The 25,624-nt window shown below is 33.5% G+C and overlaps 3 protein-coding genes, 1 long non-coding RNA gene and 1 pseudogene across 4 annotated transcripts; 4 read left to right on the forward strand and 1 right to left on the reverse strand.

The window, feature by feature from the left end:
• Window positions 1-2,225: 2,225 nt before the first annotated feature.
• Window positions 2,226-2,777, forward strand: LOC147934456 (uncharacterized). Its single transcript, XM_087472638.1, has one exon. The coding sequence runs from the start codon at window positions 2,226-2,228 to the stop codon at window positions 2,775-2,777; it is 552 nt and encodes a 183-aa protein (XP_087328764.1).
• A 1,711-nt stretch (window positions 2,778-4,488) lies between these two features.
• LOC147934457 (uncharacterized) lies at window positions 4,489-6,747 on the reverse strand. Its single transcript, XM_087472639.1, has 3 exons — window positions 6,286-6,747; window positions 5,415-5,741; window positions 4,489-5,067 (listed from the first exon to the last, which is right to left on the reverse strand). Exons 1-3 carry the CDS (start codon window positions 6,745-6,747, stop codon window positions 4,489-4,491), a joined length of 1,368 nt encoding a protein of 455 aa, XP_087328765.1.
• Window positions 6,748-8,164: 1,417 nt separating this feature from the next.
• Window positions 8,165-10,639, forward strand: LOC104728291 (putative glutamine amidotransferase GAT1_2.1). The gene is made up of 5 exons (XM_087470795.1): window positions 8,165-8,536; window positions 8,747-9,060; window positions 9,145-9,561; window positions 9,656-9,865; window positions 10,191-10,639. Exons 1-5 carry the CDS (start codon window positions 8,425-8,427, stop codon window positions 10,446-10,448), a joined length of 1,311 nt encoding a protein of 436 aa, XP_087326921.1. The 5' UTR covers window positions 8,165-8,424; the 3' UTR covers window positions 10,449-10,639.
• Window positions 10,640-18,620: 7,981 nt separating this feature from the next.
• On the forward strand, window positions 18,621-19,402 carry LOC147934458 (uncharacterized). Its single transcript, XR_015571244.1, has 3 exons — window positions 18,621-18,732; window positions 18,977-19,180; window positions 19,301-19,402. It is a non-coding gene; the product is annotated as an uncharacterized LOC147934458 (long non-coding RNA).
• Window positions 19,403-22,286: 2,884 nt separating this feature from the next.
• LOC147934459 (uncharacterized) lies at window positions 22,287-25,305 on the forward strand (annotated as a pseudogene).
• The last annotated feature ends 319 nt before the right edge of the window (window positions 25,306-25,624 follow it).

Below are 25,624 nucleotides of genomic sequence, written 5' to 3' on the forward strand. Positions count from 1 at the left end.
AATACATCCAGGATCTTTTTTCTACTTCGACCACTACATGAGTAGAGGAGGCCCTTAGATATGTCAGGTAAAAAGTTACACCCGAGATAAATGCTTCTTTAACTCGTCCACCATCGAATGGGGAGATAAGAAAGGTTGTGTTTAGTATTAATCGAGATAAAGCGCCTGTCCAGACGGGATGAAAAGCCTCTTTTTCTAGCGTTTTTGGAAATCCATAGGTAATGACATCATTAAAATGGTCAAGGACTTTTTCGAGATGGGTTCTTTTGATCCAAGACTAAACGAGACAAATATCTGCATGATCCCCAAGAACGAGAAGCCTAGAGAAATGGGGGAGTTCAGACCTATTAGCTTATGCAATGTAAGCTACAAGATTATCTCGAAAGTCCTCTCTAACAGATTGCGGAAAGCCCTCCCGAAGCTGATTTCGGAGACCCAATTAGCCTTTGTGGCTAGACGTCTAATCACATATAACATCTTGCTAGCACAGGAGAACTTCCATGCCGTACGAACAAATCCAATATGCAGGTCCAAGTTTCTTAGAAAAACTTATGCGCAAGTTGGGGTTTGATAATAAATGGATCACGATGATTATGTGTTGTATATCATCAGTCTCTTATAAAGTGATCATCAATGGGGAAGCAAAAGGAAATATAATCCCTACAAGAGGATTACGCCAAGGTGACCCGCTTTCTCCATTTTTGTTCATCTTATGTACAGAGGCTCTGATAGTTCAACTTCATGGTGCAGAGGTCGAAGGTCATATTACAGACTTAAAAATAGCCCAAGGAACTCCACCGGTGTCGCAGCCTCTTCTTCTGTAGAGCTGATATCCATCAATGTGCTGAGCTTCATAAGATTATAAATAGCTATGGGGCAGCTTCGGGACAACAACTGAACAAGCAAAAGTTGGCTATTCTTATTGGCAATAAAGTGAACAATGCCCTTAAAGCGAATTTAAAAAGGGAGATTGGAATCCCAAAAGAAGGAGGAATGGGGACGTATTTGGGGCTACCTGAGACAATATGCGGTTCCAAGCAACAGGTTTTTGCCTTTGTACAGGACAGGTTAAATGCTAGGATAAATTCCTGGTCGGCAAAATTCCTTTCAAAGGGTGGTAGAGAAATTCTGATAAAGTCCATTGCACAAGCCTTACCAACATATCTCATGTTCTGCTTCCTCCTACCGAAACAAATTGTTAACAAACTTAGAGGAGCAATTGCTAGATTCTGGTGGAGCACAAAAAACAATAAAAAAGGCCTGCACTGGGTGGCGTGGGAAAAAATCAGCGTTCCTTTGGAGCAAGGGGGGCTTGGTTTTCAGGATCTAAAGGAGTTAAACCTGGCTCTACTCGCTAAACAGCTCTGGAGGCTTCTGTGTTACAATGAATCTCTCCTCTCTCGAGTACTAAATGGGCGTTACTTTAGGTACTCAAACCCCATGGATGTAAAAAAAGCAAATTCCCCATCATTTGGGTGGCGAAGCATGATGTCCGCTAAACCTTTACTCCAGCAAGGTCTAAGGAAAAACATTCGTTCAGGATTTAATACGCGAGTATGGTTGGATAATTGGATCCCTACAATACCAGAGAGACCAGCGAAAGATCGAGGCACTGGCAGGGACCCAAACCTTTATGTGAACCACCTGATTGATTTTGAGTCAAAGACTTGGAAAATGGACAAGATAATCGAATTGGTGGACCCGATGGATATTCCTCTTATAACTGGTCTCCAGCCTAGCAGGAGGTTTATGGATGATTATGTTTGGTGTTACACAAAGTCAGGAAAATACACAGTCAGATCGGAATATGCTATTGCTACAAAATCTAGCCACGAGGTCTTAGAACCTAGCACTACCAAACTAAAGAGTCATGTCTAGTAAACGAAAACGTCGAGAAAATTAAACATTTTATGTGGCAGGCTCTCTCAGGATGTGTGGCTGCAAATAGTCGATTAGTAGAGCGCCACTGTGGCACAGACAAGACTTGTCCCAGATGTGGAGACGAGGAGGAATCAATTAATCACATCTTGTTCAGATGTCTGCCAGCTTTGCAGGTGTGGGCTTTGTCCAACATTGCAACCGCTCCAGGAGTGTTCCCGAGTGATTCCATTTTTGTTAACTTTGATTATCTGCTATAGCGAGCTAAGGAACAAGAAGCAACGGAGGAGGAGCTTGCGATTTTCCCCTGGATCTTGTGGTACATATGAAAGTCAAGGAACGAAAAAATGTTCAGCAATAAGGATATTTCCCCGATGGACACGCTGGACCTTGCTTCTTCAGAAGCGGTAGCATGGAGACTGGCTCAGGTAGTTGATTCCTATGAGGAGTCTGTAGACAGCCAACAAGAGGAAGTGGAGGACGAAGATGTGGCCATAGGAGAAGTCAGGTGCCAACTAGGTGCCTCTTGGGAGACTAAGGATCAGTTTGCTGGTTTAGATTTTGTTTTGCTGAGTCCTTTCACCTTTTACGGTCTGAAATGTACGAAGAAACAACTCACGGTTCTTCACTCTGAGCTGGAGGCTTTAATCTGGGCAATGGAATCAACATTACAACAAGGACTGACATCAGTACATTTTGAGACGGATTGCGGGACCATTATCAAAATCATAGAGGAGATTGATGAGTGGCCCAGTTTTTCCACGGAGTTAGATACTTTTTCTGTTTTAATAGCAAAGTTTTTGGTTTTTTCCATTTCTCATATTCCTCGAACGATTAATGTCCGTGCCGATCGCCTTGCAAAAAGTGCTCGAGCACGAGGTTATCTTTTTTCCATGTAGACTTGAAGATTTCGGAGTGGTTGGCTCTAGAAACCAACCTTTTCGAACTTGATTAATAAAATACGGAGTTTTTGAGGTCGAAAAAAAAAATTAAATAGGTTCATACTCTTAATTATTAGAGGAGGAGATATACAAATGAAAACGATTAAGCTAATATGTACTTTATCAAATATCAAGCTTCGTGTCACTACTTTGTGTTCATGAAATGGTAAATATAGCAAAATTAATTCTTCAAAATATTTTCGTCGTATAGAGAATAATAATTTTTTATCAATGAAAATAAATTTGATATCTCTTTATTTCGTAAAATATATAGTAGGTTGTCTTTAACTTTCAGTTTTAGGTTCTCATTAGTTAAACACTTATTCTTGCATTTAGATCATATAATATGTTACATTTCTTTTCTTTACCACTAGGGCTATGTAATTTATGTGTGAAATTGATTAATACTGGCTAAAGACCATGTATATAGGTAACTTTTTTTTTCAAACTTTTTTTTTTTTTCAAACTATTACATGGTGCTTGCAAAAATGTTTTTTGTTTCTTGTCAAACAATGCAAAATGGTTTAATTTACAAAACTATTACTCCAAGTGTCTCAACTCTCAACAAGATGTATATAATCAGAGCCGTGCCTCTAGGTTAAAAAAAAAGACATTTGCCTCAGGCCCCCAAAATATAAAGAATTTTTAAGGCTCCCCAATCTAAAAAATATAGTGTATCACAATAGTTTAGGGTGCCCTTTATATCATGAATAATATTGGTTCTATTTTTTTGTTTTGACTCTTTAACATAAGAAGATGTATTCCTCTTAAAAATGATAATCTACTTTAGAACTCTTTTGTTTATTTACTTCTTTTTCTTTAAAATGGTTAAAACCTGCTTCGGTGCTTCTAAGTCTTCGTTAATATACTAATTTATTTTTATATTAATTTTGTTTATGAATTATGATTGTGATGATTTGATATATTCTTTTTTCTTAAATTTTCAGAACCTAGATTATGAACATTTGGTAAAAAAATTTATTGAAATATAAGAAAGACTATAATATTGTTTTATTCTTAATAATTTATATTATTTTAAAATTATTTTACATTTATTTTATTTATTTATTTTTAAGAAAAGTTTCTATGTCAACCTCGCCTTAAACCCCCGGTTAGTCTGGGCACGGCAAATGAGTGACTTTCAACATCTCCATGATATTGGGCTGCCTATTTTGGGCATTTATATGATTTGGACTTCTTACTAGGACATATACTTTATTTTTGTTTTAATTTAACTTCATAGTGTGTGGGTTCTCGATGAAAAATTGGGTCTAAGGCTTCTCTCGTACCTTTTCAATAGAAAATCCATTAACAATTTCTTTATGAAAAGGAGTTGGATAATAATATGGGTACCTAAAGTCGATTTTAAAGTCTTTTGTAATTATTGTAAATGGGAAACGCAGACACTAAGGTCCACACCCTCATTTGACCGGTTGAGAAACATTTATAATAATGTATTATCTTATCTTAGAAACTTAAAAACAATTTTGACGGAAACGCAGACACAATTTTGCATGGGCCCTTCCGTCCTTGACATCCTTTGGTTAAGTCGAAAGTATCCGTCATATGTCAATTTTGACGGAAACGCAGACATCCTTTGTATGGTCCGAATCTCCGAATCAATGCTTTTATTTTTTTTTATTTTTTTAATTTTAACAAAAGAAACAGCTCACACGAGCCAATTAAGAGGAAAATTGTCTACAAACAAAATATAATACAGAGACACACGCGCTTGGCGTGCTAAAGAATCCGCTCGTACATTAGCATTACGAGAAACATAAATCAAAGAGAAAAAAAGAAAACTTCTCCCTGTCGATCCGAATGTCGTCCAACTTCTCCCAGTTGGGGAAGACACCATCTTCACTAAGTCGGAGAAGTCGGTAAGAAAAGCCACATCCCGGAAGTCATGTCCAATCATACATCGCATCGCCCAGATGAAGACTTCAACTTCTGCATGTAACGGGGATAAACTTCGCCGGAAATTTGTCGCTCCAAGCACTGGGGGCGATCCTTCTGATGAAATACAGCACCATCCTGCACCGGCAAAAACATCTGTCGCTTTCCAAGAGCCGTCAACATAACATCTCTGTCCCATAAAAATCGTAGGAAGAGATAAACCCCTTCTATACCCAAGTGTTAGACCCGTAGTAGTGGAGGGAAACTCCTCCCCCTCGACATCTACCTGAGCCTCCTGCCAGGACAAAGCCTCACCCTCCGCCACCCGGACAACCTCATCAGGGCGTTCAGCCTGGTTTTTAAAAACACGGGCGTTTCGAGCTTTCCAAATATACTACATCATCCAAGGAAAAACCTGAACCTGTGAACCCGGACTTATGGGATCTAGAAAATGATCAACATTAGCATATACAGAGTTCGTCGGAAAGAGTTGCGGCCCACTGGTACATGAGCTAAAGCCCAGGCTTGTCGGGCCGGCGAGCATAGGAAAATGGCATGATTTATATCCTCCTCCTCCATCTCGCACCGTGTACAAACGACATCACAACTCAATCCCCGACGACGCAAATTAGTCGATACCGAAATACAACCCGATAAAACTTGCCACATAAAATGTTGTAGTTTTGGTGGACATTTTACTTGCCAGACCATAGCAAGAAGGGGAGTGATTGCTTGACCAGATCCGAATGCCTGAAAAGGACCTTGGACATCCAAACGTTCCGTCTCATACCCAGATTTTACCGTATATTTCCCAGTTTTAGTAAAGTGCCATCCTAAATAATCTGCCTTGGAACAGCTGCTTAGAGGAATTGCCTCAATCAGAGCGACATCCACAGGATCAAAATGCTGAGTAAGCAGATCCTTTCGCCAAGAATTCGTTCGTCGATCAATCAAATCAGGTAACTGGAGATTTGGGTCCTTAAAAGGACCGTTACTTAAGGTTGGTCTCGAGAATTGAGCTGGAACCTAGGGATCAGACCATATCAAAATGGAGGTCCCTGAGCCAACCCGTATAATTAGCCCTTTTTCACCAGAGAGCGAGCAGATACGATACTCCTCCACCCATACGAGGGTGAATAAAACCGTATTGGATCCGTAGGATCGGAGTTCCGATAATACCTACTTTTAAAAACCCTTGCAAACAATGAGTCTGGACAATCTATCAATCGCCATAACTGCTTAGCCAGAAAAGCCGTGTTAAAATCATCAACACTCTTGAAACCCAATCCACCCAACTGCTTGCTACAACAAAGCCTCTCCTAAGCGATCCAATGCATACCCCCTGCCTGACCATTCGTACTTCACCAGAAGTTTGCCACTGCACTAGTCAGTTTAGATGTGATAGTCTTGGGAAGACGATAACAAGACATCACAAAAGTCGGGACAGCCGTCGCGACAGACTTAATCATCACCTCTTTCCCCCCTTTTGAGAGTAACCTCGCTGACCAGACGGTCGTTCGACTCTGCAGACGATCCCGGACAAAGGAAAAAACCTTCGTTTTGGACCCACCCCCAAACTCTCAGGGATTCCCAAATAAGAACCTATATCGCCCTGATTGGTTATTCCTAGGACCCCCTGAATTTCCGTCTTTGCCATATCATCTACCGTGTGACCAAACTGAACCGAAGATTTTGCAAAATTTTGCTGCCCCGAGACCGCTTCATAGTGTGTTAGAATATCCAAAACCACCCCACATTGTTCCTTATCATCCGCAAATAACAAGTGGGTGATTGGCGGGCACTTGTTTGCCACCGTAATACCCGTAATCCGCTTATCGGCCTCCGCCTTCCGAATATTTGCAATAAGGACCTCCATACATAAAATAAATAAGTATGGTGACAGCGGATCGCCCTGTCTCAATCCCCTTTCCGGAACTATCAAACCATTTGGTTGACCATTGACAAGAACCCTATACTCCACCGAAGAGACACAAAACATAAGCCAGGAAATCCATCGTTCCGCAAAACCCATTTTTCGTAGTAAAGCATCTAAAAAACCCCACTCAACTCTATCATACGCCTTACTCATATCCGTCTTAATTGTCATAAACTTTCCTCTACAAGACTTATTCGTCCGCAACCCGTGAAACATCTCCTGAACAATCAATATATTGTCCGAGATCAAACGACTCGGAACAAAGGCCGATTGTGTCTCCGAAATTAGACCAGGTAAAAGCACGTTAAGGCATTGACACAAAACTTTTGGGAGTATCTTGTACCCCACATTACACAAGCTAATAGGACACAACTCTGTCATCCATGTCGGTTTAGCCACCTTAGAGAATCAATGCTTTTATGTATTTTTTTTTTTTTTTTTTTGAAAAATGCTTTTATGTATTCTTTGAATTGGAGATCTATGAATCAATGTAAATGTTCGTTAACGTAGTCGGTTTAACGTAACTTTGAATCGTCATATTCATGTATAATGTATTTAATATCAAACGAAAATGGTTGTTTTTTTAATAAACATAAATGTATCGTTTTTTTTACATTTTGTTATAAAATAAGAAAATCATGATAGTGAACTTTCATGAGAGTGAATATGAGATACAAAGATGTCAATTAGAGTCGATAACTTTTTCTAATAATCACTTCTGAAAATTACTACTAACAACTAACAAGAACAAAAGTTGAATTACTTTGATAGTGTTTTTTTCATTATTATTTTATTTATTTTACATAAATAGCCTGAATCCTTGTTGCATTTTATTTGATACTAGTAATCTTACGTAGATGTTGATACGTCAGCTATGAGGCGGACCATAGAAGCAGCCTTCCCACATCACGTGTCTTAAACCTTTGCTGACTCAAATTAATAGATACACTTTACAAATCTGTAGCTGTGTTTTCTTGAAAACAAAATTATTCTTTACTAATAATGAAGTTATTAAAATTCTCTAAACCACCATTGGAAAGTTATATTAATTAGTAGACTGATATTAATCTGCAAAAAGGAAAACAAAATTCGTCATTTTAAGTTTATAAAATTTTAGTTAATGATACAAGTTTTGAGAAGAAATAAACACATATGAAAATGTGGCAATCTTATCAAGAATTTCATCCTATTTGTTTCTATACAATGTATATTCTCTATTAAGTAATTAATTTTTAATTACCTTATCTTATGCATATTCCACAAGCAAATTAAGCAAAATATTTTTTTATTAATTACTAAAGTGGGCCAGATAAAAATTAATTACATAGGGCCACTCAAAAATATTTAGATTTGATCTGAGGAAGTTGTTAACCAGACACAACGTATTTGAATTCGATTCATTTCCTCATTAACTCATTTCATTTTAAAAAATAATTAAAAATTTCCAAAATTGATTTATCCATTTCCAAATTCCAATATAGTCAGCAAGCTTAATAAGACCTGTTTCTTTCTGTATTGCTCCAATGCAACGACTAAAACCAAAAACAAAAAAAACTGTAAAAACAATTTTTTATAAATTTGTAAAAAAATCGTTAATAAATAAGATAATCCAAGTCGGCTTTTATTTTTCACTATAAATTAGCCTTTTTGCTTCCTCTCTATCTCTATCACGAGAACTCTCCTCTGTTTCAATCTCACGTCACATCGGATCTTATACAAACACATAAAACTATTTTTTCACTTTTTTCCATTTTCTGGGTTAGTTTTTAAAAAATGGGAACAATAGAGATGGATCCAAAGGTGAACGATCTCTCTCAAATCCTCCCTCGTGTCCTCGTCGTCTCCAGACGCACCGTTCGTAAAAACAAATTCGTCGATTTCGTTGGTTCGAACCTTTTATGCTCTGTTTTTTTTTGCTATTTATTCATGCATGGCTCTGTTTTTTATATTAAAAATCAAAACTTTATAAATTTATGCATATGGGTTCTGATTTTTTTCATTTAAAAATCGAAACTTCTTAATGTTATGTATATGGGTTATGTTTATTTTATGGTTTTGTTTTTGATTTTGATTTGTTTTTGATTTTGGGTTCCAGGTGAATACCATCTTGATTTGATAGTACGTTACGGATGTGTACCAGTGATTGTACCACGAGTCACTGGTGTTCACATGTTGCTTGAGAGCTTTAAACCAATACATGGTGTTCTTTTATGTGAAGGAGAAGATATTGATCCTTCTCTTTACGAATCTGAGATATCTTCTCTTTCACCAGAGGAGCTTCAAGAGATTAGGGAAACACATGCGAGTGATACATCTATTGATAAAGAGAAAGATTCTATTGAGTTAGGTCTTGCTAAGCTTTGTCTTGAACAGAACATTCCTTACTTAGGAATCTGCAGAGGATCACAAGTAAGCTAATCTTGTCTTTTTGTCTTTAGAGCTTTGCAACAGACAAATGTTAATGGTGAGATGTTTTTTTTTTTTTTTTGGCAGATTCTGAATGTTGCTTGTGGTGGGACTCTTTATCTAGACTTAGAGAAAGAGCTAACGAATAAGTTACCGGAAAAACGTAGAACGAAGCATATTGATTATGATAACTATGATGGACACAGACATGTTGTGAGTATTGTTGAGAACAGTCCACTTCATTCTTGGTTTAAAGATTCGTTGGATGGTGAAAATATGGAGATTTTGGTTAATAGTTATCACCATCAAGGTGTTAAGAGATTGGCACAGAGGTTTGTGCCTATGGCGTTTGCTTCTGATGGTTTAATGGAAGGGTTTTATGATCCGGATGCTTACAATCCTGAAGAAGGGAAGTTCATAATGGGTTTGCAGTTTCACCCTGAGAGAATGAGACATCATGATCTTGATGAGTTTGATTATCCTGGTTGCCCTGCTGCATATCAGGTTTGTGTGTGTTCTTGAAGATAGTTAGTTTACGTTTGCAACTATAAAGAGGTTGTGAACTTGAGTTTTGATGCGGTTTTGATGTAACTTGCAGGAGTTTGCAAAGGCTGTGATTGCGTATCAGAAGAAGCTGAACAGTTCAATGTCAGTTCCAAAGACGTTGAAGCTTGATAGAGAAATGGAGAATAAAAGAAAGATACTGGTTCGGAGTTTCTCACTTGCAAAGTGTATGTACGTTAGAGGAGAACCTGGTAAGAACCCATCAAGAGTATCGGAACTCGAAGTTGGAGCCGAGTTTCTTGAGGTAAAAAGACCACTAAATCTCTTTACTCAACTTTACATAATCTTGTTTGCAAGAGGCAAAAAATGGTATAGAAACTTGCTTGGCCTTTCGCTGTCCTTAAGGGTCACTTAATAATAGTTAGTTTATATAAATATAGCATTCACTTTAGATGATGTCTATGGTTGTTGTGATGGGCCGAAGAGACTCGGACCAGATCAGCCCATTTTATGCTGGTTCTGATTTTGCCTTGCGGGAAACAAACATGCATGTGGGACTTTTATCGTGGTTGAATTGTTGTCTATGTTTTGCTAAGTTGGTTCTTTTGTGTATGGTGTGACTTGTGTAGTCAAACACGGCGCTAAGCGCGGAGCAAGAGATGAGGCTAAAGGAGATGGGAGCGACGGTGAGGAACGGAGGATCTTACATGAAAAAGTTGAAAGTGGACGAGGACAAGCAGAGAATGGCTAGGAATATGATGAACAAGATGAACATTGAGCAACTCTCAGAGCTTATGGCGTTTTATCATTTGATGGGTAACATCTGTGGAGAAGTTTTGGAACGAAAGCTTCATGACAATGTCAATGAATGCTTGAGGGATCTGTGAGTTTCATATGAAACGCATGGAGAGGATGCTTTGTGAATTTGCTTTCTTTTTGTTTTCTGGTCAAACGATGGAAAAAATGGGTAATATGTGTATAATCCTCAATTTAGTGGTATCTAACCGCCATAGATTACTTTATGATTTCCCAACAATTTATTTTAATATTAAGCAGGTTGTGACTGCTATTATACCGATTTAATATTAAAATTTCTGAAGAAAAAAATTATAAAATCTATACTAAATAAGCTCTTAAGGCTGTCCACATAGGATTTTTAAAGCACCAATAGTCCATGTAGGATTTAAAACTACCAATATAAATTTGACATATCACAGATTAACAATTTTTAAATTTTTAGAATTTTATATATTAAAGTTTTTAAAACGACCAATCGGGATCAGTCATCTCAATATTAATATTTTTGAAATTATGTAAAATTTCTATATCAAAATACTTATAAATAAGTGTATGTACAACGTCTCACATCGACTTAAAAAATTTTAGTCAATGGCTGAGAACCACTATAAATAATGACTAATATGTTTTCAACTACGAATGAGCAGGAAACTTGACTTATCAAGCGTCCAAATTTAAAAATTTTAATCGATTTAATTCGGTTTTTTATTTGAGCAAATTAAAACTTTTTTAATATTATAATATTTCATATTTTAAAATTTTAAAATATTATGAGTATTGAAACCTGGAAAAAAAAATTAACCTTTAAAAAGTTTGAAATATTATAATTCTCAAATTTTAATAATTTAAAGATATTAGAAATATTAAAACTTTTAAAAGGTTCAAATATGAAAAGTATTAAACTTTATAGAATTTTTTAAAACAATATAAAAATATATAAATGATTATTCAGTGGAAGAAAATGACAAATAAGAGGAAAAAGAAGAGTATAACGAATAAGCGGATGGTGAAAGTAATGATGAGAATTATCATAAAATATTAACAATGAAATGAAAAGTAAGAAAATAATGAATGTGAAAAAGAAAACACGAAGACATAGGTAGTGGAAGAAAAAACAAGATTAATTCATGATTCTTTTGATTAGATTTGATTCTTAAACACTAATAATTTTTATAATTTTTAAAATTGTTATGTGAAATAATTTTTTTTACATTAATAGTATTTTAAGGTTTTTTGTAAGATAATATAATGTATTTGTCATTAATCGCATATAATTTTCACCGAAATAAATTAAGTAAACCCACGCGTAGCGTGGTTCAAAACCTAGTCTATACTAAATAAGAGTAGGAGCTATAAGCTCCTAAAGTTGTCCACAAAGGATTTTAAATACCCAATAGGATTTTGACATATCATTAATTAACCATTTTTTAAATTTCCAGAATTTCTATATTAAGAATTATTTTAAACAACCAATCGAAATCAGAGATCTCAATATTTAATATTTTGAAGTTATGTAAAATTTCTATATTAAAATACTTATAAATAAGTATATGTACAATGCCCACTTCGGCTAGAAATTTTTTTAGACAATGGCTGTGAAGCATTATAAATAAGACTAATATGCTTACAACTACGAATGAGCAGGAAGCTTGATTTAACAAGCATCCAAATTAAAAATTTAAAAAGTTTTAAATATTACAATTATAAAGTTTTAAATGGTTCAAAAATATTATAAATATTTAAACTCGATAGAATGTTTAAAAATATTATAAATACCCCCATAGAAAGTTTAAAATATTATAAATATTTAAATTATATCAAAAGTTTAAGTATCATTAATATTTAACACTAAAAAAATAAAATCTATACTAAATAAGAGTATAAGTTCCTAAAGTTGTCCACATAGAATTTTAAACATCCAATAGGAGTTTGACATGTCATTAATTAACAATTTTAAAAATTTCCAGAATTTTGTATATTCAGATATTTTAAACAACCAACTGAAATCAGAGATCTCAATATTCAATATTTTGAAGTTATGTAAAATTTCTATATTAAAATACTCATAAATAAGTGTATGTACAACGTCCCATATCGGCTAGAAAAATTTTAGACAATGGCTGAGAAGCATTATAAGTAAGACTAATATGTTTTCAACTACAAATGAGCAGAAAGTTTGATTTAACAATCGCCCAAATTTAAAAATTTAAAAAGTTTTAAATATTACAATTATAAACTTTTAAAAGGTTCAAAAATAATATAAATATCTAAACTCTATAGAATGTTTAAAAATATTATAAATACCCCCATAGAAAGTTTAAAATATAATAAATATTTAAATTCTATCAAAAGTTTAAGTATCACTAATATTTAACACTAAAAAATTAAAATTTTATAAATATTTAAACTACATGTAAATTTTAAAATATTATAAAAATTTAAACTCTATTATTAAAAATATTCTATATTTGATTTTTAATATCTTGAAAATATCTTATTTATCTCTCTTTGTACTTTAAATCTCTTATGAGGTAAAACATGTTTTATTGTATGACTTTATAGGTGATATGATATTGTTTCAGTAAATTTTTGGGTCTAAGTAAAAAGGATTAACGTCGCAAGATATTGATTTGTGTTGTTTGAGTTAATTTTTGATGTTTAAAGAAAAAAGATCGACGACAAGCACACATTTTTTTATTAACTATACATGTGTTCATATTATTTTCTCTGCAAGTAGTTTGCAATTTTGCAGTATTAAAATTTTTGGTTCGAGAAGTTTTAATATGTGTGGATCTATAACCGAGTAAATATACAGGTGAAAATATCAATAATTGAGTGCATGTAATGATTATACAGATCCATGAATTGCACAAATTTTACTAGAAAAGAGGTAATGATTTTGGTCTTGGAGTTTGATGAGTTAACAAGTTATATGGTAGTCTAAAAAAAGTTTTAAATGATTATTCAGTAGAAAAATGTGAGGAAGATGACGAAAAAGAGGAAGAAGAAGAGTATTATGAAGAATCGGACAGTAAAAATAATGATGACAATTATCATGAAAATTTGACAATGAAAATAACGAGAAAGAAAATGAAGGGTAAGAAACAGTAGAAAAAACACAAAGACATAGATGGTGGCGGTCAATTAAATATGAAAAAACTAGATTAATTTAAATGTTTCGTTTGTCTCACGACAAAGAAATGGTTTAGTATATGCATATCACTAGTTCGAATGTTAGATTCGCCTCGCCTCGACGTTCAGCTAAATCCAGCTAAATTTACGATTCTTTTGATCATATTTGATTTTTTAACACAACAGATTTTTAAAATTTTTAAAAATTGTGTATTTAAAATAAAAGTTTTGCCTTAATAGTAATTTAAAGTTTTCTACAAGATAATATTTTAGAACTGTCATCAGTCATATATAATTTTCACCAAAATATATCAAATAAATCCACGGTATGGATTCAAAACCTAGTAATATATTAAAATCAATATAGAAATTTTGGCTTTTAAAGTACAGTTAGTCAAAAAGATATATAAAAATTTGTTAGTGTTATTATATAAAGTTTTAAAATTTTCTCAGTAAGACGTGACATGTGGCAAAACTGTAATACACAAACAAATTCACGATACGCTTCGATTAATTGATTATATTTTAATACTTGGTTTTCTGTCTTTAGCTTATGTTCATAAAAAATTTAGGTAAAACACATATCAACATAATATCAAAAAACTTGTCTATTTTAGAAGAGAAATTATTAGCTTAGAATAAAAAAGAGACTCCAAAGTTGGTAATGTAAGATGGATGAAAATAGTTTACAAAAGAATGTCTTTTGCTGTTTTAAAATATAGGATGTTTTAGCTAAAAACACGCAGATTAAGATATGACTACTTTAAAAAAGTTTAACTAATCATAAAATAAATAAGACATCGTACAAAATTTGAAATTAATCTAAAATTTACAGAAAAACTTGAAAATATCTTGTATTATGAAACAATACTTCTCTAAAATATCATATATTATGAAACAGAAGGAGTATATAAAATGTCAAATCTCATAATTTTCTTATCAATTTAAAAGGAGTCTTCTCCTATGTTCCTTTATCCTGCAAAAATATTTTTTTACTCAATATTAATCAAATTAACATCAATCTTCTTTTTAGATTGATGTTATTTTGTAAGAACAAGTAAATTATGTTTTTTTGGTTATATATTATTGTGATTGATATAAATTTAGTTGTATTTTTTGGTTATAATTTTAATTCAAAGTTGTTAATTATCTTAGGTTTATTCGAGATGGGATAGTCGGTCTATGATTCGAAGAGGTGAAATGATGATATGATTATGACAAGAAAAACTATAAAGTCTTACTCATGTGTGATGATATATGATTATGACAAGAAAAACTATAAAGTCTTACTCATGTGAGAGAGAGAGGGAGAGAGACTAATGTTTAATGTAACTGCATACAACATCACTTAAAAATTATCCTCTAAGTGTAAAGATATCTTTCCTTTAGTTGCCCAACTCATGGATTTCTTATCTTATTTTGACTACTGAGAGAAAGACTAATATGATTGCATACAACATCATTTTAAAGTGTAAGGAAAACTTGTCTTAAAATACATGCTAAAAGTGACCTATTATAAACCTTTAAAAAATATATTATAAGGTCTAACTAATGAATTTCTTATCTTATATTGACTAATGATTTAGGGAGACTAATGTTCAATGTAACTGCATACAACATCACTTCAAGTTTTAAAAATAACTTTCCATAAATTACATGCATTGTATGTGGTAAATTACTTAATAGAAATTATAAAACTAAAAAGTAAGAGATTCATTATTCTTAAAAGCCTAATTAATGGATTTTTATCTTTTTTTGACTAATGAAAGAGAGAATAATAGGCTTGTATAAATATCAAACAAAAAGTATCCTCATGTCCAAAACAAATCTATCCCTCAAGAACTTGTAATTTCGATCTCTCTTCCTATTTTCGTTGTCTCATGTAATCTAACCCAATGCTCTGACAACCACTCTCATCTATTCATCCATTTTCTCATCAAGTTCCAATAATAACAAGTTGTTTAATTGTTTCGAGTCACCCAAGAAAAATTCCAAAAAGGGTATATGTTTCGTATTCAGTAATTGATAAGATTTGAAGTATTTACTATATTTTCCTTGCAATTGATTACTTTATCAAAACATCAACCTTTTTAATTCAATGTTAGGTGCTTGAGTTTATGTAAATTTATGTTCTATTTTGATTTGTTTTCCAAAGATTAGGATGTATTTTGTGTTACGAGTGGTAAGGCAAATAGTAGAACAATATATTAGTATGTGGATCTTTCCTATATGCACTGTTAATTTTATTGTAGGAAAGCTTTCAACTTTGGATACTACTTAGTGTGATTTCAGTTTCTCTGTAGTTTAATAGTTATTTCTTATCAAAATTTTATTTATTTAATACTCAATTTGATTATATCAATTCATGTTTACTTTTTTCTTTTTAATCAGTTCATGTTCAATTTGATTTGCTTTGTCGATCCAATTCTATGAGTATTATATGTGGGCAGTTTGACAAATAGAGGAGGACATAGGTACTTTGGTGTGTCCTTTATATGAGTTTTGTTTAAGTTTTCAGAAAATTATGGACTTTAGAAACCATTTATATCACATTGGGACGTATTAAGTCATACAATATTATTTTGTGTGTTCACATAGGTGTTCTTAGAAAAACTAGAGGATTATATACTACATTTTGGTTACAGTGAGATGTTAGACTTCCCTTTGAATTTCAAATATAAGACAGAAAAATATAATTAAATGATAATTTTGCTGCTTTAATAAATATGTGAACCATTTAATTTTTTCATTATGTCGATGGTATGATTCTAATGTGATAACTTTCAGTTTATTGTCCTTATAACAATTTCTAAAATGTCCATGCTTTGTTTTTTACAGGAGATGATGATTTATTTTTTTTGGAAAGTGGAGATAATAGAAATGATAATACCGAATTTAGACAATATGTATGGCATGTCTGGAGAAGCAAATTTTAACTAATTAATGAACAACATGACATGGATGGATGTCTTGGTAGTGAAAATCAAGATGATGAAGGAGAAGCAATGGTTGAAGAGAGTTTATCAGGTATAGAAAAACAACATCCTCTTAGGTAGTGTTAGCTTTGGAAGAAGAGTTTATTTTGTTCTAAAAAGGTTTTGATTTTTTAGTGGTTGAAAGTAAACATCTACATAGCCAAACTGAAGAATCTGTTCTACAATTTTTTGGGTTAGAGAACTTAATATAAATTATTTTTCTTATATATGCTTTCAAAAACCTCTTTCTTTTACAAGGTATCAAATGGTTCTAAATTGATTTTAGATTTGTTTATCGTGTACATGTCACTCTTAGTTCATTTGTTTAGTTTCTCTTTAGTGGAGTGAGAAAATCTGAGCAAAGACATGTCATCATTAGAATTAATGTAAGCTAGCCCTGGGATTTCAGTTAGGTTATTTCAGTTTTTTTGGTTTTTTTGAGTTTTGAAAATCTTACCGAACTTAACCGAAGTAAATTTTGGTTTGGTTATTTCGATTTCTCGGTTAATTCGGTTTTAAAATTTCAAAACCAAAATTTGTTTAAATGAAAAAAAATCGGATTTTTTGGTTATTAATAGCTAATTTCGGGTTTTTTGGTTTTTTTTTGTTTCAGTTTTTTTGGATTGTTCGGTTATTTTAGGGGTAAATTTCGGTTTTGTTAGATTTTTTTCTAAAAAATAAAATAAAAAATTTGGGTAACCGATAACAGAACCGAAATAACCAAAATATTTTGGTTTTTTTTTTAAAAAAAAACAGTACCGATCGGTTCAGCCGCCATAACCAAAACCGAACCGAACACCTGAAATATTGGTTCGGTTCAGTTCGGTTATTTCGGTTCAGTTTCTAATCCCAGGCCTAACGTAAGCTATTGGCTTGTCATGTGAACATTTTAAACTTGTTACAATTTTAGTGTAGACCATCACACCAAAAGGTTGAATACATGAAAAAAAAAAAACAAAGATTTCAAGCAAAAACAAGGGAAAATGATGATGAATTTACCTCCCAGTTCGCAGGACAAGAAGGTCTTCTTTGATCAACTATTTTCTTTCCGCTATGCACAGAAGAGTCTCCATATTCCATCATCATGCAAGATTCTTGCATAGAATGGTTTTGAAATACAGTTGAGGTTGTAATGACCGGTCTCACTATGTTATATTCCAAAAACAGATAATCGAAAACAATGAAGATGATGAAGAGAGCTTTTGTGCAAAGTACATATATATATCGAGCTAGAGCCATAACAAACAGTAATTATCATTTAAGAGAATGCTAATATAACTAGATTCAATACTTGTATTAAGAATCTTAAGGAGGGAAAAAACTCAATGGAACATTAATTCTACAACTTTGGTAAATGTATAGCTCTTTGAGCTTGTGTCGCTTGTATAAGGAATAACTAGTCAAGAAAGTATTCTATGAAAGCCATGCGCCACGTAGAAAAATCATGATGACCAATTGTCATGGTGCGTGACCTTCACGTAAAACGTTCGCGACTGATTTTCTTATTCAAACCTCATGAGCCCAAATAGGTATACATAATCCTATTTTCAAAATATTAATTATAATCAATTGTTTTTCCTGTTTAGGACTCTCAATTAGGTAGTGAATCTAGTTATATTGGCAGAGTTTTAATGATAATTATTATTTGTTATGGCTCTAGGTTGATATATATATATATATGTGTGCTTTTCACAAAATCTCTCTTCATCATCTTCATTGTTTTTGTTTATCTGTTTTGAAATATAACATGGTGAGACAAGTCATTGCAACATCAATTGTGATTCCAAATCATTCTATGCAAGAATCTTGCATGATGATCGAATATGGCAAGCCTTCTGTGCATAGCGGAAGGGAAAGAGTTGATCAAAGAAGACCTTCTTGTCCTGCGAACCGAGAGGTAAAATTGATCATCATTTTGCCCTGTTTTTGCTTGAAATCTTTTTTTTTCTCATGTATTCAACATTTTGGTATGAAGGTCTATACTAAAATTGTAAAATTATTTTTGTTTGGCTGAGAGATATTCTAAAACAAGATTTGGAGATGTTTTGGGCTTACCATAATTCCATAGGTAATTCACTTCAGTATTGCTAAGAGCATCATCACAGAAAAAACATATTTATATAAAATAATTAGATCTCAAATATATTTTCCCGCTTACCTTTACCCAAACTCTGTGAGTTATTTTGGTGATACAGGGTTACAGGAAAAGGTTGATTTACCTCAGAGGAGGATCAAACGGGTTATGAAATCCAATCCTCAAGTCAAGGTTTAAAAATTCACGTATATTGTCTCTTTCGATAATCCTATGATTTTTGTTGATTGTTCTTGGAGTTTTTCAAAATTTCCATTTTGATAAAAAAAATTATCTTGTTTAATTTATATAATGTTATTGTTAGTGATTTTACTGTTCACCTAATCATGAAATACGGGTGACAGATAAAAAAATATGTTATTTTTTTTATTTTATTGGAAAAACAAAATTGTTGAGTGAAATAATTTTTTTTTTTCAGATGGTCAGCTGGAATAGTCCTGTTCTTTTGGCTAAAGCTTGTGATATTTTCATTCAGGAGGTAACCCTCCGTGCCTGGACACAAACTCAATCACACTCTCGCACCACCATCCGAAGTTGTGATATAAATGAGGCCTTGAAAAATTCTGTTATTTATGATAAACTGGCTGATCATGTATTTTAAAAATGCTCTATCAACCATCAGGTTAGATTCTCATCTTTGGCAATCTTATCTTATGATATCAAACAAATTTGTGTTTATGTTTTTTATAATGTATGTTATCCATGTTAATTATGCTAATTTTCTCTTTTTAAACTATTTTAGGGTATGTCGCCACAAAGTGTCGTACATGGGCAACTGAATACACCTGCAAATGTGGATGTGCCGAAAATGAAAGCTCCAATTGATATAGGCCAAATATAGCAGGTATATCATTTGACGTTTTGATTGGTATTACTTGAAAACAAACAAGATGATGCAACTCTAAGTTAGATATCTTATCTGTTTCTTTCATTTTCAGCAAAGCCTTTACAGTCTAACCGTTGATGATTTTATCGAGATTGGAAAGTTTGACCTCGACCTAAGCTCCAGGTGGTTTTTGTTTTGAACTTCTATATGCACAACAAAATTAAAAAAAAAAAAAAAAAAAGAGAGAATCGAACTAATAACAATGGATTTCAAAAACACAAAAACTCATAAAGCATTTGGTTATTCTTATGGCTTTGATTTTGCAGTGAAAATTGTCTTGGTAGAGCTGTTATGGAAGAGAAACTCAGCTAAAAGATGGAGAAGACATATGAAGAACAATTCACCCAAAACCATGTCTTTGAACATGATGCTTGTGAGAAATTTGTTGAAATGGGTAGTTTTACCTTTAAATATTTAAAACTTCTTATATGTATGATTAACTTGTGGCCAAAATGAAAGTTTTATGGCCAATAAGCCATAACTAATTTTGAAAATTAAGTACATTTTTTTTAAATATACAACTATCTCCAAGTAAAATACACCACTAGACTAAATAACTTGCAATGAATTGCCTGTAACTTTTCATGTAAATGCAATCTAAACCTTTTATATCATAGTTAGAAAAGATAAGAATATTCCCAGCTTGTAAATTTAACTATTTTTCGTAATTATAATTAGCACATACCTCATTGTTCAATAAACAGAAGAGTCATATCTGATCAACGTGAAACAAGTTCAAATCGGAAATTGAATTTAGAAATGTTCTTGTAGATGATTGGCCTCATATTTGATAATATCTAATACTGTACTCTAAGCTATCTTTACTCGGAAAAAACAACGTTTGTATAAGTACAAAAATACCATATGCTGTGAGAAAACGGGTACATAACATAAAATGTGTCATAGCATGATGTGAGTGTGGAGTATTCTCAGTATATTAAGAACCTGATTATGACCCAAATACTAGGGACTCTTGCCGGGTGAACTACATATTTTGCATACAGTATATGTGAACAAACCATTTTTCAAGACAAACAAGATGCATACGAAATGAAATCTTCTACTATCAAAAAGTCATGCGACAAGTAATCAACATGAGTCTACTTTGTGAATTGGTACTAAATTGCATCAATGAAAGTATAATAGATCATCAAAATATCAATAAAAGTATACTGGATCTGGAGAGTCAGCTTATGAATTTAATTGCTGAAAAAGTTAGAGTGACATTTTGTACCTAAACCACCAAAAATGGAGAGAGAAGAATAAACAAACCATGAACAATTTCCAAAACTTGATCATACGCTTTACACTACAAGAAAACCTGTGTTTTGAAACTACTATTTGCGACCACATTAACGGTCACAAAAAATAGCGACTTTTTTCTAACACTTTTGCGACTATAACACCACTGCAGAATAAATCGTCACTAATTCGTCCTAAATATGCGAATAATAAAGATAATTGCTAAGTCGTTTCTCATTTGCGACTAAATTAAAACTACTATAAAAACACTATAGCACAAGTTGCAAAATAGTCGCAAACAGCGACGAGTTAGCGACTATACTTGAAGTCGTTAATTTTGGTTGCAATGTCGTCACAAAATTGCGACGGAGTTGTAACTATCTGTATCAGTTATAACTTTGTTGCAAAGTAGTCGTAAACAAAAGTTAGTTAAAAACGTGGAAAATGTTGAGGATAGGAGGTGTACTGGACTTTGCCGACATATAATTGTAGTCCCTAAGTGGTCGTATAATTGTGGCAAAATAGTCGGAAAACGATCGCAAATTTGTGACTCTTATAAGATGGTCGCAAAACGGTGATAATATTATCCCTATATAAGCTACCGCTCACTCCTCTCATTTCTCACACCTCTCATTTCCATTATTTGGTACAAGAAAAAAAAGAGCGAAAAAAAACAGAGAAAGAAAAAAGGAGAGAAAAAAAAAGAGAAGAAAAAAAGTGAGAAAAAAAAGAGAAAAAAAAAGTGAGAAAAATGTGGAATTATTCGCGAGAGTGGATGTACAACAGAATCGATCAAGAGACGAATCATATCTTGAAGGCATTTTTGGAGGGGGTAGATCAGTTCATAGCTTTTGCAAGTAACCAGTCATCAGCACATAACAGTGGACATAGGTTTCTCTGCCCTTGCGTTAAATGTCAAAATGAAAAGTCATTTCACGCTCGTACGATCTCATCGCATTTGCATAGTAGAGGATTCACGCCTGGATATTATATATGGTTTGAACATGGTGAGGATTATAATGTGGTTGGGGAAGGAACGAGTAGTCATTATGGTAATGTAGATTATACGTGGGGTGGTCAGTCAGTAGAATTTGATGGAGGGAATGGAGGGAATGTATTTGCTGGTATGGTGAATGATGCATTTCATGGTACTACACCATTTAATCAGTATCATCAACATGAACATGAAAGTGGATATCATGTTCATGAAGAACCTACCCAAGATGCAAAATGGTTTTCTGATATGTTAGATGCTGCAAATAATCCAATTTATGATGGGTGTCGGGAAGGTCAGTCGAAATTGTCGTTGGCTGCTCGTTTCATGAACAACAAGGTAGATCATAATTTATCTGAAACCTGCATGGACTCATGGGCTGAATTATTTGCGGAGTATTTACCAGAGGGTAATCAGGCAACCGGTTCATACTACGAGACAGAGTCTTTGATGCGAAAGATAGGATTGCCATACCATACATTTGATGTATGTATAGATAATTGTCTGCTATTCTGGAAAGAAGATGCGAAGTTGGAGCATTGCAAGTTTTGAGGAAAACCAAGGTACAAGGATAGTGAGGGAAGAAATAGAATACATTTTAGTCGTATGTGGTATTTACCTATTACTGATAAATTGAAGAGAATGTACCAATCAGAGAAGACTGCATCAGCGATGAGATGGCATGCTGAGCATGATTCAGAAGACAGAGTAATGTGTCATCCATCTGATGCAGCAGAGTGGAAGAATTTCCAACATCAGCATCCTACATTTGCAGGAGAAACACGAAACGTTTATCTCGGCTTATGTACAGACGGTTTTAATCCTTTTGGCATGTCCAAACAGCATTCGTTATGGCCTGTAATCTTGACACCATACAACTTACATCCAGATATGTGCATGAACAGTGAGTATTTGTTCCTGACAATTCTGAATTCAGGACCAAATCATCCAAGAGCTAGTCTTGATGTTTTCCTCCAACCGTTGATCGACGAGTTAAAGGAGCTATGCTACAACAGGGTTGAAGCCTATGATGTTTCGTTAGATCAAAACTTCAGCCTTAAAGCTGCGCTTTTATGGACTATTAGTGATTTTCCGGCATATGGTATGTTGTCAGGATGGACAACTCATGGGAGATTATCATGTCCTATTTGTATGGATGATACAAATGCTTTTTGGTTGCCGTCTGGTAGAAAGACATGTTGGTTTGATTGTCATAGGAGGTTTCTTCCTACAAATCATCCACTGCAAAAGAATAAAAATAACTTTTGGAAGGGAAAGCATGCTTTGAACAACTATTCACCGCCATCTCTGACTGGAGAAGTTATATATTAGGGTATAAGGCAATCTAAAGCACCTAAAACATCTGTCTGCGGTGGAAATGGTCATGAAGATAAAGTGGAAGGCTATGGAAAATGGCATAATTGGCATAAAGAAAGCATGTTTTGGGAGTTGCCTTATTGGGTTGATCTGATTCTACGACAAAATCTGTATTTGATGCATATTGAGAAGAATATGCATGATAATATCATGTATACTACTATGAATGTTAAAGATAGATCAAAAGATACAGTGAAGTCAAGATTGGACATTAAAAGATTTTTCTCTCGGAAAGAATTGCATGTAGATGACGGAGGGAGAGCTCCATTTCCTTTTTGGAGGTTGACTCTGAAAGCCAAAGAATGCCTATTAGAATGGGTCAAACATGAGGTTAAATTCCCTGACGGCTATGTTTCAGATTTAGCTAGTTGTGCAGACATCAACGGTGGAAAGTTTTCAGGAATGAAAAGTCATGATTGTCATGTATTTATGGAACGGCTGCTTCCGTTTATATTTGCAGAACTTCTACCGCAAAATGTGCACCTTGCATTATCAGGTATATATTAATTAACTCTTGTATGTTATATTATTGAAAATAGTAATTGAATAATTAAAGATATAATGTTTAATTTTGTAGGGCTTGGAACATTTTTCCGTGATTTATGCAGTAGATCGTTGGAAAAAACCCGCCTTGAGATTCTAAAGGAGAACATTGTGATGATTTTGTGTAATTTGGAAAAAAATCTTTCTGCCTTCTTTCTTTGATGTGATGGAGCACTTACCTGCACACCTCCCATACGAAGCACAACTCGGTGGTCTTGTGCAATACAGGTGGATGTATCCTTTCGAAAGGTTTTTTAAACATCTTAAAAGCAAGGCGAAGAACAGAAGATATCCAGCGGGATCAATAGTTTAATCATACTTAAATGATGAGATAACTTATTTTTTAGAACACTATTTTGCTTCCAACATATCTACAACAAACCGAAGAAGGTATAGCTTAATTAGTAATTGTGGTAATTCAGTATGCGCTTCCAATTATATTAATGATGGTAAACTAAATTTAATTTTCAGGGAGATGAGGTATGATGAAAGTGAAGTACCTGTTTATCCTGTACCGGTACCAGAAATATTTAATCATGTGGGTCGTCCAAGTGGCAAATGTAGTGAATTTTGGTTAAGTGAAAAAGAGTACAAATGTGCACATGCATATGTTCTGCGCAATTGTGACTATTTTAGGCCACTTGAGAGGTATGCTTTTTGTTAACTTATTTTTAATATACATGATTTTCATGGTTAGTTTCAGGTTAAGAAATCATATATATTTTTGGTGAAACACAGATTATTGGAGGTGCATATTCGATATGGTGATCCAGAACTTTCTGAGGCTGAAGTCATCTCGAAAAGAGAAGAAGATTTTCCTAAATGGATTCGTGAATATGTAAGAATTTATTATTCAATAATTTAATTTATATTATTTGTGTATATTTTTAAAATTATATTATATACACGTACAAGTTTCTACAAGTTCAGAAAGTTTTCCTCCATGGGTCTATGATATAGTGGAAGGTCCTGAAAATAAAGTCAAGTCGTGGCCTATGTATTTTACAAGAGGTTATTTGTTTCACACGAAGGCCAATGGGAGAACAAAAAAAACAATGAATTATGGGATATGTGTTCGAGGGTCAAATTACTCAGAAGCACATGACGAAGATGATTATTATGGGACCGTCGAAAATATAATTCAGCTCGAGTATCCAGGATTTTTGAATTTAAGGATCATAGTTTTCTTCTGTGAATGGTTTGATCCTAAAATTGGCAAAGGCACTCGAATTCAAGATGGAGGCATTGTTGACGTGCTACAATTAAAGAAGTATCAAAATTATGAACCATTCATTTTAGGTATTCTTTTCTTTTACCCTAAACTTATTTCTCAAAATTTTTAATGTAAATATCACAAGGTTTCTATTGGCAAACATTTGTAGGTTCGCAAGCTGATCAAGTGTGTTATCTTTCATACCCAAACACAAAATGACCTCGGAAAATTTGGCACACGGTTCTAAAAGTCAATCCAAGACATGTTGTTCAAAGAAAGTTAAGAGAAAATGAACTTGTTATATTGTAGCAAACAACTGATGATGGAATGACGGATACTATTGAGGATATCATAATTGATAGTTTGGTAGACACAAGTCAGAATGTTGAGCACATTGACTTTGAAATCGAAGACGCTGACCCAAAAGACGAATTTCGGTGTAACGAATCGTCATCGGAAGATGAAGATGAGGAAATTGAATCACAATTTTAAGACTTTAATTTGTGTAATCTACTTATTATATTTGAATTTTAATGATGTATAATATTTTTAATAGTTATATTGGATTTAAATGATGTATAATATGTATAATATTTGTATTTTTATTGAAAAATCACCAAACCTCTAATAGCACGTTGTACCAAAGTTACAATTTTCTCAGGGCGTCGCAGAAACGTCGCACATTGTGACTTATTTGCGACTAAAGCTAAGAAACACCATATTTAGCTTTCTGTCTCAAATTGGTCGCAAAACAAGTCTATATAGCGAGTAACACCTGAATAATTTGCCACCGACACCTGAAATTGTGACT

This window comes from Camelina sativa, chromosome 11 (assembly GCF_030686135.1).
Source record: "Camelina sativa cultivar CO46 ecotype springtype chromosome 11, ASM3068613v1".
Taxonomy (NCBI): domain Eukaryota; kingdom Viridiplantae; phylum Streptophyta; class Magnoliopsida; order Brassicales; family Brassicaceae; genus Camelina; species Camelina sativa.

Bases quoted from the DNA above. Each gene is read 5' to 3' on its own strand.
- LOC147934456 (XM_087472638.1), top strand. From the start codon at position 2,226: ATGTTCAGCAATAAGGATATTTCCCCGATGGACACGCTGGACCTTGCT.
- LOC147934457 (XM_087472639.1), bottom strand. From the start codon at position 6,747: ATGGGTTTTGCGGAACGATGGATTTCCTGGCTTATGTTTTGTGTCTCT. The intron at 5,742-6,285 runs GTGGGTCCAAAA...TCTGATCCCTAG, and splicing joins GAATCCCTGAGAGTTTGGGG to GTTCCAGCTCAATTCTCGAG. The intron at 5,068-5,414 runs GTAAAATGTCCA...TTTAAAAACCAG, and splicing joins TTCTTGCTATGGTCTGGCAA to GCTGAACGCCCTGATGAGGT.
- LOC104728291 (XM_087470795.1), top strand. From the start codon at position 8,425: ATGGGAACAATAGAGATGGATCCAAAGGTGAACGATCTCTCTCAAATC. The intron at 8,537-8,746 runs GTTCGAACCTTT...TTTGGGTTCCAG, and splicing joins CAAATTCGTCGATTTCGTTG to GTGAATACCATCTTGATTTG. The intron at 9,866-10,190 runs GTAAAAAGACCA...TGACTTGTGTAG, and splicing joins TTGGAGCCGAGTTTCTTGAG to TCAAACACGGCGCTAAGCGC.